The sequence below is a fragment of the Lethenteron reissneri genome, chromosome 30 (genome assembly GCF_015708825.2).
Source record: "Lethenteron reissneri isolate LAM-NWPU_2019-01 chromosome 30, ASM1570882v1, whole genome shotgun sequence".
Classification (NCBI taxonomy): domain Eukaryota; kingdom Metazoa; phylum Chordata; class Hyperoartia; order Petromyzontiformes; family Petromyzontidae; genus Lethenteron; species Lethenteron reissneri.
In genome coordinates, this window is record NC_083808.1 from 13,073,465 (window position 1) to 13,090,816 (window position 17,352).

At 49.9% G+C, this 17,352-nt stretch overlaps 1 protein-coding gene across 3 annotated transcripts in view; it reads left to right on the forward strand.

Annotated features, from left to right (window-relative positions):
• LOC133349539 (glutamate receptor-interacting protein 1-like) overlaps positions 1-17,352 on the forward strand; it is a 334,917-nt gene that overhangs the window by 54,518 nt on the left and 263,047 nt on the right. For 2 of the 3 annotated variants that reach the window (XM_061563082.1, XM_061563084.1), the window contains exon 1: positions 6,399-6,588. The exons of the other annotated variant lie outside the window; for it this stretch is intronic. In XM_061563082.1, coding sequence (XP_061419066.1) covers positions 6,534-6,588 — 55 coding nt within the window. In that variant the 5' untranslated portion in view covers positions 6,399-6,533. Of the gene's footprint in view, positions 1-6,398; positions 6,589-17,352 lie in introns of those variants that run through there. 3 annotated transcript variants of the gene reach the window in all.

The following is a 17,352-nucleotide window of genomic DNA, read 5'->3' on the forward strand; positions in this document are numbered from 1 at the left end:
GATTATACATCCCGTCGTTCCCCCAAGCCTCCCCTTAAAAACCGGCTTCCACGAGGTCTCATTACCCGCGGGGTTAAATCTCGACCCCGGGATCAACCGTTTTCAGACAGCGCCTGTCAATGAAGCTTCCCAGCAGCCGTCCGGACACGAGACACACGGAATTTGGCGTGCGTCTAATCATTGACGCAGCCAGTTACATTCTCATCGCCTGCGTCGCCCTGTGAGCCCTTGGTTTTTTCCCCAACACCGGTGTCTGATGTGCTTCATGATAGCCAGTTATCGGGATTTAATACGGGGTTCTCTTATGTTTCAGGATTTCACTGGTAATGTGGACCCAATGTTGCCTGTGGTATGCCCAGCAAAACGATTCTAAAACGTCCCCCTTGAGATGTGCTCGGACCTGCATTCGGAACCAACCACTCTAGGTCCTTCCTGAACACTGTTGATGTATTCGGCAACCTCAATATGACTGCTGGAGCCATTGTATTTTGGAGCGCACGTTACTACGGACAATTTCATGGTGAATCCGACCCCTTCAGCAAACTGGTGACATGTGAACGTTAAAGCGTGCAGGGAAATGCATCGAATGTTTCAGTTGTGAAGAGAGTGAAACGTCTCTAACCTGCAGAGTTCATGCTTTGTGCGCGCAAGTGGGACCTCTGTGTAGGCAATAAAGAAACTCAGTTTTACATTCATTTGCACCAATGCCGATGATATACACTCCAATTCGTATAATACGCCTGAATGGGACTCGTGCTTCTCGTACTGTCTCTAACCACGCAGATTTACGGAGTAGAAATACGATAAGATGCAGTTTCTTGATAACCATTTTATCCCAAATTAAGCCATATTGTGAGCTCTCCGGCAAAAGATGGGACCACTCTTTTTCTTGCATTCGATCCAATGATGTGTTAATGCTTCTGGATGTTGTCACAGCCTGGCTATGAGGGCTCAGAGGGTTCACGCTGGTGATCCACTACTAAGGGTGGTGATCCACCACTAAGGGTGATCCACCACTAAGGGTGGATCACACCACGAGTCTCCCAAACGCCACTGGGCTGCGGAGGTGGCCAGGAGATGGCGGGACGTGGGTTTGGGGTTTTCGTGGCACTTCTTATCACGTGCAGTACATGGCTGAGAGAAAAGCAAAACGATGAAGGAAAAGCAAAACGATGATTAATAGTTTATTTTGGGTTAGTTTACGTAGGTGTAATATATGTTTTTTGTATGTTGGACTTTTTTCGCACCGTATGTAGCCAACCGTGCGAATAGCAGGTGAAAAATATATCCCTTCACCACCTGACAGAGCCAATCAAATCATGTTGTCACGTGGGAAAATATGCCATTTGATTCGGTTTCTATCAACAAACCGGAGGAATGTTGGAAAACAAGCAGGATTTCGACAATTGCTGTCCGACGTTTCGCTGGAGATTACATCCAGCATCATCGGGCGTTGACAAAGCCCAGCTCTCACTCACTTACTCTTAGTTTTTTTTTGTTGCGCCGCTGATCGCCCGTGGTCTCTGTTACACGAACGGCAGCCCGTGCAGCAATGCGTGTGGTGCCGTGCCGTGCCGTCTGCCCCGTGTGGCGCAACATCCATGACTCGGGTTCGTCAAACGTCCCGATGCAGCGTCCGACTGAAGATAGTTCAGAGACTCGGTGAGGCTCTCCTGGATAAATAAAAACATTTAATCATAATTGTTGTTAAATATATATATAGACACAAGAAGACTCGAATCAAGTGCTATTTTAATTGCTGTGAGAAATGTTGCAAGTGAAACTGGTAAACAAAAATATGAAATAAATGTGCAGCCCTGAAATTATATTGGAGTATTGGTGGCCCTTACTTCTGGCGTATGGGCCTCCACTACTGCGTGTAGCTCCACACAGCCCCTTTAGGAGGGTATTTTCCCAACTCTACCCACACTGGCCAAACATTTTCGAAAGAGGTGCGAGAACCCCATCACGCACGAGCTGCCGATTGTCACTGCTGTTAGAAGGGCCTCCACTGGAGGCGATTCTAGAGCAGCCCCTCTTGAGGGTAATTTTGGCCTTCTTCTTCTGCACTGGCCAGAGGGGGTGGCAACACCCACACTTTACCCCACCACGTGTCACCTGCTGATCGACTGTCTGCAGAGTCCCCCACTTATACCGTAGGGAAGCGGCGTTTAAAACAATAATCTTGCCCTTGGTTATAACGACTGCGCCGGGGAGACTGAATCGAACCGGCGACCTGGGGATTGCAGGTCCGGTGTGCTGACCCCTTAGCACCGTTATGGCAGCGTCCCCCCCCCGCCCCTCCGTCAAAGGGCGAGCAGAACAAAAGAGCAGTCAGCGTGTGTGCGTTTGTTGTGAATCTAAAAATGCCTCCGACGCCGAGTGACATACGCAACTCGTCGCCTTCCTCTCTCCCGCTCCGCCGCGATGACATTATGCCGCCCGCCAGGATTGCTCGATTGTTTGCAGCTGTCGCATCCGCGTTGCATTCACGCTGCAAAAAAAGGTACATTTGTCAGATTGCACCTTCAACAAATGCATTATTAACACCGAAGGATGTTTTCATTTTTTTTCTCCCCCCGTGTCCCGTAATGCAGCATCCACATGCACGGCACGGATGCGCGGTGGTGGTCTATGTGTGTGTGCCGTTAACGTTTATTTTGGTTAGGGCCATTTGGGAGGCTTTTTAATGTGGATTATTTATCTCGAGGAAGCAACTCCGGCTCCTCTCTGATGGGGGGGGGGGGGGGGGGGTAGAGCCGTTGTGTAGGGTCCATCACAGCATGAATTCACTGCTGACGAGGTTCACTTGGGTTCGATCCCGACCCTGACGCTTGCTGCTGTATATTTGGAGTTTGCGTCTCTCTCTCTCCCCGTGGCCGCGAGGATTTTACTCCAGGTCCTCAGGTTTTTGTCCCTCCACATTTAAAATCAACATGCGTTCAAGAATATTTTGGCTGCTATAAATGTCCACGTGATAAGTCACTTCGTTGAGCTATCATTTTTGGCTCAGGTCGCTTCTGAAAAAGTGAAAAAGAGCTGTATAGCTGTTTATAGTTTAGTTTACTTGGGTGGGCCAAAGGGACACTTGGTGATGCAGGGCCCCACGCCTGCACTCACCTAGAAGTGGCAGTGCGGGGGGCGGGGGGAGTGGTGGTGCAGCAGTTAACGCACTGCACCTATGAACCTGGTGACTTGAGTTCGATTCCGCGCGAATGGTATCTGAACAGGTTCTGTGTACCCTCCCAACTTCCGATTAGCACGGTTGGCTACGTACGGTGCGAAAGAAGTCTATACGTACATTCCACCATCCCACACTGAACAGCGTGGTGAAGTATGATCATAAAAAAAGCACATCATAACCGACATGGCACGAGAAAGGCCTTCATCCAGCAGTGGAACGACAAAGGGTGGTAACTTATTTTATATTCTGTTAGTGCATGTCGTTGTAGTCTAGCAACATACTGGTGGGGTTTGTGGTTCATGTAGAGATGGAGGTGCAGTGTGTGTGAATCGCCTCCCTTCGGGGGAGTGAGGTGCCAGTAGCAGGCAGTAGAGCAAGCAGGGTGTCAAGTTGTCTGCAGTCTTAGAAGCTGACATCATCACGAGAATGGGTTTCCTCTGAGCTTCCTGATGTCCTCCCACTTGCAGTGGAATAGAGCAAGTCCACTCTGAAGCTGGCAACGTGCTGCTATTAATGTGAAAGTGCCGCGAAGAGGATGTGGCATTTAAACAGCCAAGCCTCGGCAATCTGTCGCGCAACACCGAGGCGCTCCTGCTGAGCAACAAAGGACAATAGTTATATAATATTGATGGATTACTAATAAATAGAACGTAAGCCTCCAAGACTGATGCCATTAACATGGCCACTCGTTTCGTGAGACTAGAATATCCTATTTATAGCTTGTGCTTATTTCTATATATTTTTTTTACAAACGATTGATCATATAAACAGACAGCTATAAGAAGCTGCTAAGGCTGCTGTGTCCTTGATAAGTAAACGCAGATAACATCAATGACGCCAATTTATTTAAACCCTGACCAGATGACTTTGTGGAGCCTCTGATTCAATCAGAAGGTTGCGAGTTCGAATTTCCAGTCGGGGGTTGACAGCTCATCATATACACACGGTGGCGAGGAGATGTTAACTACCTCGCCTGGTATACAGGAGGTCGTGGGTTCGATCCCGACCCTGACGCCTGCTGTATATTTCGAGTTTGCGTGTCCCTTTCATCATCATCACAGGTGGATAGATGTTAACTACCTCGCCTGGTATACAGGAGGTCGTGGGTTCGATCCCGACCCGGATGCCTGCAGTATATTTACAGCAGGTTGTATATTTAGAGTTTGCGTCTTTTTCTCATCATCATCATCACGGTGGCTAGGATGTTATCTACCTCGCCTGGTATACAAGAGGTCGGGGGTACGATCCCGAACCTGACTCTTGCTGTATATTTGGAGTTTGTGTGTTCTCCCCGTGGTCATGTGGATTTGTTCTGGTTCTTCTGGTGGTTCCATCCATATTTAGACTCAACATGCGTTTAGAGTATTTGGCTGATATATATTTTCACGTGATAAGCCACTTGGCTGAGCTCTCATTTGTGACAGCCAGGTCGCGTTCCAAAAAGAGCCGTAGAGCTCAGTGGGCCTGGCCTTTTAAATAATGCCACTTCTAGGAAGTCGCCAGCGGTTCTCCCGTGAAGAGACTTGCCCCAGAAATATGTGGGACGTTGTCTCCGTCGCTGGATCAGCACCACCGAAGCCGACGGCGAGCACCGTCCCTCACTTGGTGACGTGACGCTCGGAAGATCCCCACCGACTTTGTCCACCTTCTCAACGAGGGAGTCGAAAGTCTATTTTATGCAGGGCGTGCTATCGAGCCGAATGTGACCATAAATATTTCAAGGCAAACATTGGCGTGCGGACGATAATACGTCAGTGAATGAATTAGTGAATGCAGGCTGTGGCCACCCCCCTACCCCCCGACTCGTAAGTGCTGTGATGTATAGACGTGGGCGCTTGTGGCAAGGCCGGTTTAGTCTCGAGAGGCGCTCCCGGTGCTAGGGTTCTTTTTTCCTGCCAGTCGGCCCCTTCAGTCCCGAGAGCAGACTCCCCTGGCACGTGCATCGCGACCAATGCGCTGCCACAGAGGAGGAGGAGGGGAGGAGGAGGGGGGGAGGAGGAGCAGGGACGGTGGGGGAATAAAATCCACTCGCCTGCAATCACGAGTCCCTCCCACCTAAGCCATGCGCGTGCATCTCCCAAACAGGGCGAGCCATTGCGTGGAGGCACATTAAACATGTATGAGCTTCCTTTCCTACACAACACAAAGCCATCGCTCGCATGAATCCACCACCAACCTCTTTTTGCAAGCACCCGCACCCCCTGTCGCGTCCCAGGCTCATTCCAATTCTCAAATGCCGTGATAGGTTTTCTTTTTTGCCGATTTGCTGAGGCCGGTTAGTTTCTACCAATAAACATCCCCTCCATCCTTTCTCCTCTCTGCTTCAAAGGGGGATGCGTTTGGGGGGGAGAGGGAGGGGGCGGAGGATGAGAGGGAGGGGGTGAAGGTGGAGGGGGCCGAGGAAGAGAGAGAGAGGGGGGGCGGAGAGAGGTGCAGAGGAAAGGCAGATAGAGAGGGGGGGGGGGCGGAGGAGGAGAGACGAAGAGAGAAGGGGGCAGACAGCCGGGAGAGAGAGAGAGAGGTGGGTGGGTGGGGGTTGCTGAGGGCAGCGGGAGCGGTCGGAGCGAGGCTCGGAGCTCCGTGTTGGCAGTGCTGGGCTGGGCTGGTGGGGGTGCCGCTATCCACGATTGTTGTCATTCTTGAGCTACTCTGAGTTGTCGGCTTGCTCCCCCGCCGCCTTTGCAAACATAAGTTGGTGCGCACGAATAGCAACGTGGGTTGCGGCGTGAATGCGAATCTTCATCGTTGAGCTTGACGGATGAAATAGCGCAACAAGGCAAAGCAAGCGATCATTCGGTAATTTAAATGATGATTTACTGTTAAATGTATCTAGGGCACGAAACAAGTCGTCATGCTGATGCTGCTGATAATGAACCTTGAGGAGTAGTTGTGTGAACGAACGTGTGTGGGGGGGGGGCACCGCGTGGCTGGGGAACTTGGGGGGGGGGGCACCGCGTGGCTGAGGAGCGTGGGGGGCAGGAGGGGGGCAGGAGGGGGGCAGGGGGGGGGCACACCGCCCCACAGCTGCTGCTGCTGCTGCCTGGCATCTCCGTGTGCGCGGTTGCCCTCGCGGCGGACGAGGGCTGCAGGGCGCACATTCTGCCCACCACGCGATCACTCCGCCTCCTCCGCCTCCAGCGAGTGGAGCTCCCCCACCACCTCCCGCCCACACCCCCCATAGCAGCAGCAGCAGGCAGCGGCGGCATCATTGCCCGCTGCGAGCCCCGCGTGTGTCCGCACCGCAGAGCCCCAGCGGCGACGATAGAAGCAGCAGGCAGCAGCAGCGGCGGCGGCGCTGAGCGGCGATCGAGGGAGCCGAGTGAGGGCGGCGAGAAGCGGCGGCCGCGTCATGATCACCGTCTCGTTCAAATGCCGATTTCGGATGCTTAAAGGCGTCATCAAAGGTAACGATGACGGACGGCGCGGTGTCGTGGCGTTGTGTGTTTGCGTCGCAGAACGAGCGGGGGGAAGAGAGCGAGAGAGGAGAAAGAGCGAGCGACTGAGCGATGTTTTAAATATTAAAAAAAAACGGGACGGGGTTTTACACGTTGCTCTGATGATGACATGCTAGTCCCGGGATAAGCTGCATCTCAATTTTGGATTGTCTGTAATCACCGCTGCTGCTGCTTCAGCTGTGTCCGCGCATGTGTGTGTGTGCTCACGCGTGTGTGTGTGCTCACGCGTGTGTGGTGTGTGTGTGTGCCCGTGTCGCGTGAACGCGTTCATGTGTTGGGGGAGCGGTGGTGCCGTGGTTAGCGCTGCACTGCGCTACACGAACACCGGGTCCGACCCGAGTTGGGCCAGTGTGGGTGACCAATATCGGAAGCCGGTCCTGGGACCTCCTCCAAGTCGGCTCAGCCTTGCAATTAGTTCCCGTCGTGCGGTGGGTAATTATCGGTGACAGGGGGAGAGACAAAGACGGCTCGCCCCGTGGTGTTAGCTTCATAGGTGCGCTGTGACCACCGCCGGTTTGTGCTGCTCGCTAACAGCGCTTGCCCCAATAGTCTGTTAAAGGCAATAACGGGGCGATCTTTGTCTCCGTTCTTTGAATGTAATCGCATCAATAATAAAAGCACACAGACACATGCGTATCACTTAGTGCTGTAACTCGCAAGCTGCGTCCGACTTGTGTCCGTCGATGTTTAATCGCACGCGTTCTGGCGCTGCGCTTTGAATGGCTTCATCCTTGAGTCGCTTCGCTTGAGCGACATCGCGATGCCACCGATCGGTGGGGCTGTGGTCTGTGTAACAACCCAAGTGTATCGCTCTTAGAAGAAAATGGGCTCTAGGTAAATATAATTACACCCGAAGAGATCCTGCTTTGTTCGCAATCATGAGTTGCACACATTTATAATGTATTACTTTGCCTATCCATTGGGGCACACAGTGGTATTTGCGAACCGAGTTTCTGGTCTGGACCACGTTCCCTGACTGCACGAGAGAACGAGCACCCCAAGCGCACGTGTACACGCACGTGTGTGTGTGTCTGTGACTGTGTGTGTGACTGTGTGTGTAACGGTGTGTGTGTTGGTGTGTGTGTGACGGTGTGTGTGTGTATGGGGAGCGGTTGACTGTGTGTATGACTGTGTGTGTAACGGTGTGTGTGTTGGTGTGTGTGTATGTTGGTGTGTGTGTGACGGTGTGTGTGTGACGGTGTGTGTGTGACTGTGTGTGTGGGGGGGAGCTTGAGTATCGCGGTTAGTGCACTGTGCTATGAACCCGGCGACCCGAGTTCGATTCCCGCTCAGGGCCAACACCAGTGACGAGTATCTGAACCGGTCCTGGGTCTCCCCTAAGTCGACTCAGCCTCAAATGAGTACCCGTGCGATGCGTAAACATCGCTACTGGGGAGACAAAGGCGGGTCGGGCATGGTGCTGGCCACCCATCCCCTAGTGTGCCGTTCTGGCCTTCAGAGGTGTTCGCTAACAGAACTTGCCCCAACAGTATGTTGAGGTTATACGGGAGTTCTTTGCCTTTGTGGATGATGGTGAGCTTGTGTGTGCATGTGTAGTGAGTTCAACTGAGTCGCAGACGCACTCTTTGGAGGCAACACATTTATTAACACCAACACACGGGGTAACTGCCCCTTCACAGAATAACAACCTATGGTGGTGACCACCAGGCTAACTGCACTAATCACAACGTAACGAGCTACAACTGGACAGGACTACAACTTGGGTCCAGGTCCACGTGTTGGAGACTCGGTAGGACGTAGAACGTTGACGAAGGTTTCTTCAGAATGAACAACAGCGCCGGTCCCTCTGGGGGACCCAGCTTCTATTCTCTGCGGCGTGGCCGGCTCCACCCTTGGCCACGACCACCTTCCAGAATCCTCGAGCAGGATCTCGACCCGGACCAAGTGACCACCCCCAGCCCCCACTTGGGGCCCCTGTGTAGACTTAACCGGTCACGTGTCCTCTCGGGTCAACCGGAGTGCCACGGCCTTCAGTAACCGCTTCACTATGGCCAGTACTCTCACACCCGATCCTCAAGGGCTGCAATTGCACGCCAAGCGTGGTGCCATCCAGCGCTATTAACCAAGCGCTCACAGAGCCCCTCTAGGGCCGGCATTACACAGCGACATCGCGCGATGTCACTACACGTGTGTCGTCTGTGCAATGACGAGAGTAGCGTTGTTCTTCGCCACTGCTCTTTTGATCCCAGAAACCAGAAAACCGGGTTCAGTTCCTGGCCCTGCACATCAGTGGCACGTGGGGCATTGTGTAGCGTTTCATGGTCAGCATCCACGCGAGTTAACTCAGCCTTGCACGAGTACCCATAGTAGTGACTCGTCGACGATACTGGGAAGACAAAGGCTGTTAGGCCGTATGTTGACCACGACACCTTGTGGGTCGTGCTGGCTTTAATAGGTGCTCGCTGATTGCACTTGTCCTGAGTGTCTCGATGCGTGTGCTTGTGGCTCGTCTGCGTGTATGTCCCTGCATGTGATTGTGTGTGGAAACACGTGAGCGTGTGTGTGTGTGTTGTATGCATGCATCCATCGTGTGTGAGCTTGTGTGTGCAAACCTGCGTGTAACTGTTTCCACGTAGTGTGAGCTTCTTTGTGTGTGGGCACACCTTTGCGTGTGATTGGTGTATGTGCGTGCAAGCCTGCTGTGCGTGGCTGCCTGTGTTTTTTATATGTGCGTGTGCACGTGTGAACTTGTGTATATGGTGGTGTGTGTGTGTATACAAGTCTGCGTGTTTGTTTGGCCGTGCGTGTCTGTGCATATGCATGGTGTGTGATTGACCTTTGTTTGCATGTGTGTGCGTGTGTGTGTGCCCACATTATGAGCGGTAGTGCAGGTGATTAACGCACTGCGCGATGAATCCGGCGACCCAACTTAGATTCCCGATCATGACCAAAATAAAGTGGCCAATATTTTTAACCCGTCCTGGGCCTCCCCTAAGTCGACTCAGCCTCAAATTAGTACCTGCTGGATTGTCGCAAACATCAGCACTGGGGAGACAAAGGCGGCCGGGCCCACGGTGTTGTTGTGCTGGCCTCCATCGGTGCTCGCGAATAGCACTTCACTTGCTCCAACTGTCTGTTGAAGGCTTTGTGGGGGGGGGGGGGGGGGGCTTTGCCTTTTGTGTGTGCAGTACACGTGGGTTTTTGCGGTACTCTAGTAAAACTGTCGGCTGCCTATTCAATCACAGCCCACCACCTCTGCCGCTGTGCCAGTCCCGCGCCTCAATAAAACGCAATCGGGCAGCACATTCCATCCGTCGTGATGTTATCTTCGTGACAAAATGCGAGAGAAGCGCGAACGAAAAAATAAGGCGTTTTGTAAGCTGTGACCGTCGATTCATAATCCGTGGGTAAGTAGCGCTCCGTAAGGAGATTGCAAAAGCTCAGCTGGAGGCAGGCGAGGGCTTTTTTGAGCGGAAATATTGAGGGGTTAAATTTTGACTCAAGCAGTTGCATTTGGAGGCTTGCCCCCTCTTTTCTGTCCGCCTGATGAAGACCGCTTGTATTACGATCGAAACGTCGTGGGTTTTTTATTTTTTATTTAATTTATTTTTTATTTATTTTTTATTTTCTATCGACGCGACTTTACCAAAAGAACCAGGAACATATTGAGGGGTTAAAGTGCAAGTCATAAAACGATGTAGGCAGGGATCTTATCGACATCTCATTTGCAAGCTTAATCAGCGGTGCAGGCGACCCGAACTCTGTAGACTCTCCCGCGTGCCATAACCCGCCCCAACGCCTTTACGGCACGACATTCGACACCAGCGCCGGCTGCGGCGACAGATACGCACACACACACGGGCTTTTTAAACGTGACGTGCAGAATAATCGGGTGTTCGCTTTAGTTTTGTCCAGATAAAAGCGAAATGATATATTTTCTGTCCGTTGAGCCCATGAGCATTGTGGGGGGGGGGGGGGGGGGGGCAGCAATGATCTCTGTTGGCTTGCCCGAGCCAGTGGTGGAAATTACACGCTCATACGGTGGGGCGGTCGCTCAATAAGCGCTGGGTTGCCCAACCTTCCAGGATCCACGGGGCGCTGCCGTGCTCTTCACATCACAGTCGAACTGATGTGTCATTCTGAGAGCTAGAACTTTTATCATAATTAGGTGCAGAATAGATTTTACAGGGATGGGTTCTTTTTTTGTACAGTCATTAATGACCGGGGCTGGGACCATCAATTCACTACACTTGGCCAACACTAAAACTATCTTTACATTTTCACTTAAAACTTTCGTGACTGCAGGAATTCATATTCTGTGGTTCTTTCGGTAAAATCACGTAGATAGAAAAAAATACACAATAAAATAAAAAAAATAAAAAATAAAGCGAATAGATTTATATTCTCTGGTTTTTATGTGACTTTACCGAAAGAACCATGGAATATAAAACTATCTTCATTTTTCGATGTAAAGCTTTCGTGACTGCAGGGATTCATCTTCTTGGTTCTTTCGGTAAAGTCACGTAGAAGGGAAGTAATAAAATAATACAAATAAAACATAGTAAAATAATTCTCACGACGTTTCGGCTACAACGCAAGCAGCCGTCTTCAGGTGAAGAATGAGACACTACCAAGCTAGGAGCTTATATATAAGCTGGGTTGGAGGTGGAAGAGCGCCTAAGCTCCTAGCTTGGTAGTGTCTCATTCTTCACCTGAAGACGGCTGCTTGCGTTGTAGCCGAAACGTCGTGAGAATTATTTTACTATGTTTTATTTGTATTATTTTATTACTTCCCTTCTACGTGACTTTACCGAAAGAACCAAGAAGACTATCTTTATTATTTGACCAGATAGGGCTCACTGAGCTTTATAGCTCTTTTTCAGAAGCGATCTAGCAACAAATGATATCTCAATGAAGTGGCTCATCACGTGGAAATTTATTGCAGCCAAATACTCTAAATGCATGATTTCACATTCCGCTGGTAGTAGCCAGTTGATCCAGTGGCGAGATGTTAACTACCGCGCTTGGTCGTGGGTTCGATCCCGACCCTGACACCTGTATATTTGGAGTTTGTGTGTCTCGCTCCCCATGGTCGTGTTTTCTCCAGGTCGTCCGGTTTTTCCCTCCACATTTAGAAACGCACATTTAGAGTATTTGGCTGTTATACATTTCCACATCTTAAGCCACTTTGTTGAGCTAACATTTGTGGCCAGGTCACTTCTGAAAAGAGCGACATCGCTCAGTGGGCCTTACCTGGTAAAATAAAAAAAAAATTAGGTTTTTTTTTCATTAAAAAAGCAACTACAGGTGACTGCATACAAAGTGCTACTTTTTTAATGGTCCACGGGAGGTGATCGGCCGGCCTGGAATTGAACTCACAGGCTCTAGATTGTGAGTTGAATATTCCGTCATGGTGCGGCATGGACAGATTGTAACTGAAGCGCACAATTGGTACATACGTTAAGTTAAGTTTGGATTTTAAATGCCATCTGACGGGCTGGTATGCACAAGCACCATCAGATTATGTGACACGATTGTCAATTTGTGAATCTCATTGAGTAAGTTGCCAGCTGCCTTACAACATGCACTCCCAGTTTCAGAGACACTGAGGCAGATTACTTTTTAGCTTGGATTAAAATCTGGGTTTCAGCCACCCGTGATTAAACCAGCTTCTCAAGTGCAGTGAATTAATAGGCTCGGTTTGATCTCCAATGGCAGCACAACAACAGTATCGTGGTTAATTTATCACTTAATTCAGTAACCCCAACGTCTGGGAGGTCAGCATATAAAAACATTGCACGGTTGCTTTGCAGAGAATCGTTCTTTAGCGGAGCATGAAAGAGCACACATTTGGGAATGCTATTGAGGAGAAGCCGATTTGCAGTGACTCCAGACGTAGTTCTGTGATGTCATCTTCTGGGGCCGTTCTCTGGTGTGATGGATGTATCACTGGGCTCTGTGTAAGAGCTCCAGAATGACGTTTCTTCGCCTTCATAATGGAGCACATCCGCAATTACTTGCACGCCCCGCCGCTGTTAGAAGGGCCTCCACTAGAGGGAGCCCGAAGGGAAGCCCTTCTGAGAGCGTTTTTGGCCTACTCTTCCACACTGGCCAGACATCTTGGAAGAGGTGGGGGGGGGGGGTACCCAGACTTGACCCCACCAATTTCGACCTCCAAATTGACCGCTACTTGACTCTCAACTGTGATGCACATGTTTATACTGCTCGGTCCAGTCTTCTACATGTGTACGTATGTACGCTGAACTTCTTTCGCACCGTACGTAGCCAACCGTGATAAGCTGAGGTATATATACACAAGAGCAATTGATCCGATTCTGGATGCCCAGTGAGCTGGTACTGCTGTGAGTCACCTAGTTGCGACCTTCAATTCTCAAGGGATCGGCCCCTTGGTGGGGTTAGTGGTGGCACGACACAGAGAGCATTGCGCAAAAAAAAGCGAAAGCGGCATTATTTATGCATAAGTATGTATTTCCTTTTGATGCACGCCTACGAGCACACTGGCAATGCTATTTCGGAATTGTGCTACACGTGTAGAGTTTGAGCCTGGATCACACCGCACGTGACGGATTTGTCAATAGGGAGGAGAGAGAGAAGGGGTTTTCTGTGACTGGAAAAGTTAGCCAATGACCAACTCTTGTTACAGCTCGGAAGCTAAGCAGGTTTTTTGAGCCCGGACAGTGCTTGGGATGGGTGCACACCGTGCACAGCTGCCAGGTGGCGTTGTGGGCAGCAGAGGGCAGTGCAGAAAATCTGTTTTTCTTCTGCCGCGGTGGCGACATGTTACCTGCCTCGCCTGGTATACAGGAGGCCGTGGGTTCGATGCCAACCCTGATACCTGCAGTATATTTGGAGTTGGCGTGTCTCTCTCACTCCCTGCGGCCGCGTGGATTTTTCTCCGGGTCCTCCGATGTTTTTCCATCCACATTTAGAAACCGTGCGTTGAGAGGTATTTGGCTGCTATACATTCCACGCGACAAGCCACTTTGTTGAGTAATCATTTGTGGTCAGGTCGCTTCTGAAAAAGAGTTATATAGCTCAGTTGGGCCTTACTTGGTAAAATAAAAAAATATATACTTTAAATATATAAAGTAACCGTGAAGGTGGGTGGAATGCAGAACACCTTCACCAACGGGGACTGACCGGCGTGGTGAAGTGTGATCATATTTCCCTCATCCGGCAGTGGATTGACCTAAACGGGCGGTACCCGTACACGTGACACATTTAGACATCTCAAGAGTCCCACCGTCGGTGCGTCTCCTTGCTCAGAGGAGCATGGGGGGAGAGGACAGTGCTTTGCTCCATGGACAGCCTTGATCCGCCAGTGCACATTCCCATGTCCTCGAAGTTCAACGTATATACATACACTTGCTCTCTCAACACGACGGAACCCGGTCGACTTCCCACAAGCTGGCACCCATTTCAGTCAGGAGGGGATTACGGGGACGACTTTGGGCATCCCTGCCGGGGGATTCAAAACGAGTCACGTTTCCACCCGATTGAAATTCGAGGAGCAGTGAAGCAACAATGGCTCTTGTTTCATTCGCAATATTTTCCCTCGATAGACGCTTCAATGGCGCCCTTCACAAGGAGGAGGTCACTATGGAACCTTGAAGATAGATCCGTTGTAATTGGGGAAAATGTGAATACATTCGTTTGGTGGAAATGGACGTTGGTGAGATCAAACCCTTCCGAGCGTTGAAGTGAGGAGCCACAGCAGAATCAGCCGGGGGGATCGTGCGGTGTGTGGGAGATGAGGAAATAGTTTAATGAGGCCCAAGTGTCAGAAATATTGCGGTCGGTCACACGGCTGCGAGCACAGATCAATGGGCTGTGTACGAAAGGACAGTTTTCAAATCCATACCCTCCTACAACCCCTCTAACAAAAGTGTCAGTGTGCAGGTGCGCTTCTGGCAAAAGTTGCTGCTGCTGCTGCCGCCGCTGCAGCGATGTGCGCAGGTGTGAGAGAGCATCGTTCAGGAGTGGTGGGCCTTCATTTTCACAGTTGGCTTTTAAATTCAGAATCTTAACTCCGGATCAGTCTGCAGCTGAGTGGCTCTTGATTTTTATCGGCAGAATGCGTGATTGTCGTCACTCAAAACTAATCGTGGATTCTGAAAGTGGGCGATTGCCCAGAATATTTGAGTACAGGCTGTGGGAGTGTGTGAGGGGGGGGGGGGATATTTTTTGAAAAAAATATTCACATTTAGATTAACTGAAGACATTCATCACAAGTTCTTACATTACAACTGCCAGCAGGACCATAACCATTCTGCTTAGGATTCGGCCGCTATAAATGTGTTTTATTGGCTTAAACACACATTTTTTTTACTTACAGAATGTAAGGTCCAGGTCTTGGATTTTAAATTGCAGGTGGTGTAGTTTAATAAAAAAAAAAGTAATCTCCCACTATACCGCAATTTGTCCAGGTTTCGATCAAATGAGTTCAGATTTGCATTTCGTTATATTTTCCACAAAAAACCATCGACCAGGATATCCAACATCAAAGTATATTTTTTGTGCTCTCCTGTGCAGTGTAAAATAATTGCACGTGTATATACATGTGACACATTACTGCAAATGGTGCACAATCGGGACTGTTTGAGGCTTGGTTGGTTGGATCACACGGGAATGTGCATTCCATTATGCCATCTCTATCAAGATCCGTGACGATGGGTGCTTCTTGTGTTTCGTTTCTTGTCCCAAACCCCGCACCTCCGATTAGCACGGTTGGCTACGTACGGTGCAAAAGAAGTGCAACATACACACGTACATATTACCCATCTTTCCTGCAATTAGGTGCTGTTGCCTGTCGAAGGACAGTCCAGCAAGTGTTTTTTTCTTTACCTTTTTCATGTTTTGAGTGTTCTCCCCGCATATTTATGGGTATGCTCCTCCGGGCACTCTTGATTGCCACTGATGTACTCCAATACGACACTCAAGCTAAAAACTATAAACTATTTTAATTTCACCAGGTAAGGCCCACTGAGCTATACAGCTCTTTTTCAGAATCGATCTGGCCACAAATGATAACTCAACGAAGTGGCTTATAACGTGGAAATTTGTTTCTAAATGTGGAAGGAAAACTGGAGGACTCGGAGAAAAATCCACACAACTACAGGGAGAACATCACGCAAACTCCAAATATACAGGCGTCAGGGTCGGGTACGAACCCACGACCTCCTGTATACCAGGCGAGGTAGTTGATATCTCGCCACCATGGCTCCCAAATACTAAATGGGGACGGCTCCAATTGCCGAAGAGAATCTTCCTGGAGAGGACTTGAATACAGATTTCACATGCGATGAAGATGTGGTTGGTGATGGAGGTTGCTGAACAGCTGAGGGTTACTAATGCTTGAAATCGGAGCACTTAATCAGCACCACCGAGACTGCCGAGTTCTAGCTCTGCGTATCTGACCAAGTTGGAAACTGCTCGTCGTGTGCAGAGAGTGTGCCGACTTTACGCAGGTCGCGGATGACTGCGCAGATTGTTACGCCAGAGTTGTTTGGCGCTGCCCTCCTTCTTCGAGAAGAGTCCAATACTTTCCGGGGAGACACTCGGCGCTCCGGGTACAGAATAAACCACTTTCCCATCTGTTGTGTCCAGGGAGTTCAGAAATAGAATTTAAATCTTTCGTCGTGCGCCTTGACTCCAACAGCACACAGTTGGGAATATAATTGCCGTTTTCACTTCTCACCCCCCCCCCCCATCACCAAAAAAACATTTGAATATTTCAAATACTCCCGTTCCTATTTTGTGAGACCGTCTCTCGACTGCATGAACCATGCGGCCGTCCCTCTTGCCGGAGACATCACGGCAGCCTGAGGTCACACTGACCAGATCACTCACTCGCTCGCCAAGGGTGTTGTTCGTACCCGGTAGTTCTCGTGCGTCGCTACGACAAGCTTTCAGTTGTGATGGGCGACCAATACGGATTTGAACTTGTGTTTTTACTGCCGGTTTGATGTCATATAAAAATCAATCACACTCTGCAAGGATTATAACACCATTAACCACAGCTGTTGTTTAAGGCGAGGGATATCTGTTTGTGAGATTTATTTCATACATACAGTCTGTTCGCCTATAACGACGCGTGTTGTTTTCACGAAACGAATTGGATGTAACGCGATAAATGTATTAGGGAAGACCTTTTTCATGACGCGCATGTGAATTGTATATAACGTGATTGAGTGAACGGAAACTTCATCGTGTGAGCAGAATAAGCGGTTGTGCGGCTGCCTCGGCGTAGCATCACGCAGGGCATTGGGATGCTACTGAATGCTTCTAGATGCTACCCACATGCCTCAGCCTTTGTCCAGCCCTCGTACGCATCTCACGTGTTATCTCGGACTGTGCTTTACCCTATATTGTTTATTATTGATTAAAAACGCGATTTTTTCTATAACGTGGTGTTCCTAAAGAACACCACGTTATACATGCATTTGTTTTGTTATTAATTACATCCCAGATTGGCAACGTGAAGAAGCGTCCTTCTGTTGACTCGCTCAGCCGGCACAGCATCGCGTTGTACCCGGGAACGTCTCTACACAATCGCACCATGTCAGTCACGAGTCTCCAGCAGTGACCGCGAGGGTATTCACCCTAACGCGCTACGTGCAGCCCACTTCAGAGTAGACGTTAATGATTCCGTGACGTCATTCAAAAGACATCAGGCCATTTGTGTGCCAGTCACTGTCAAAATGTGGCAAAATTATCTGCAATTTACTCTCA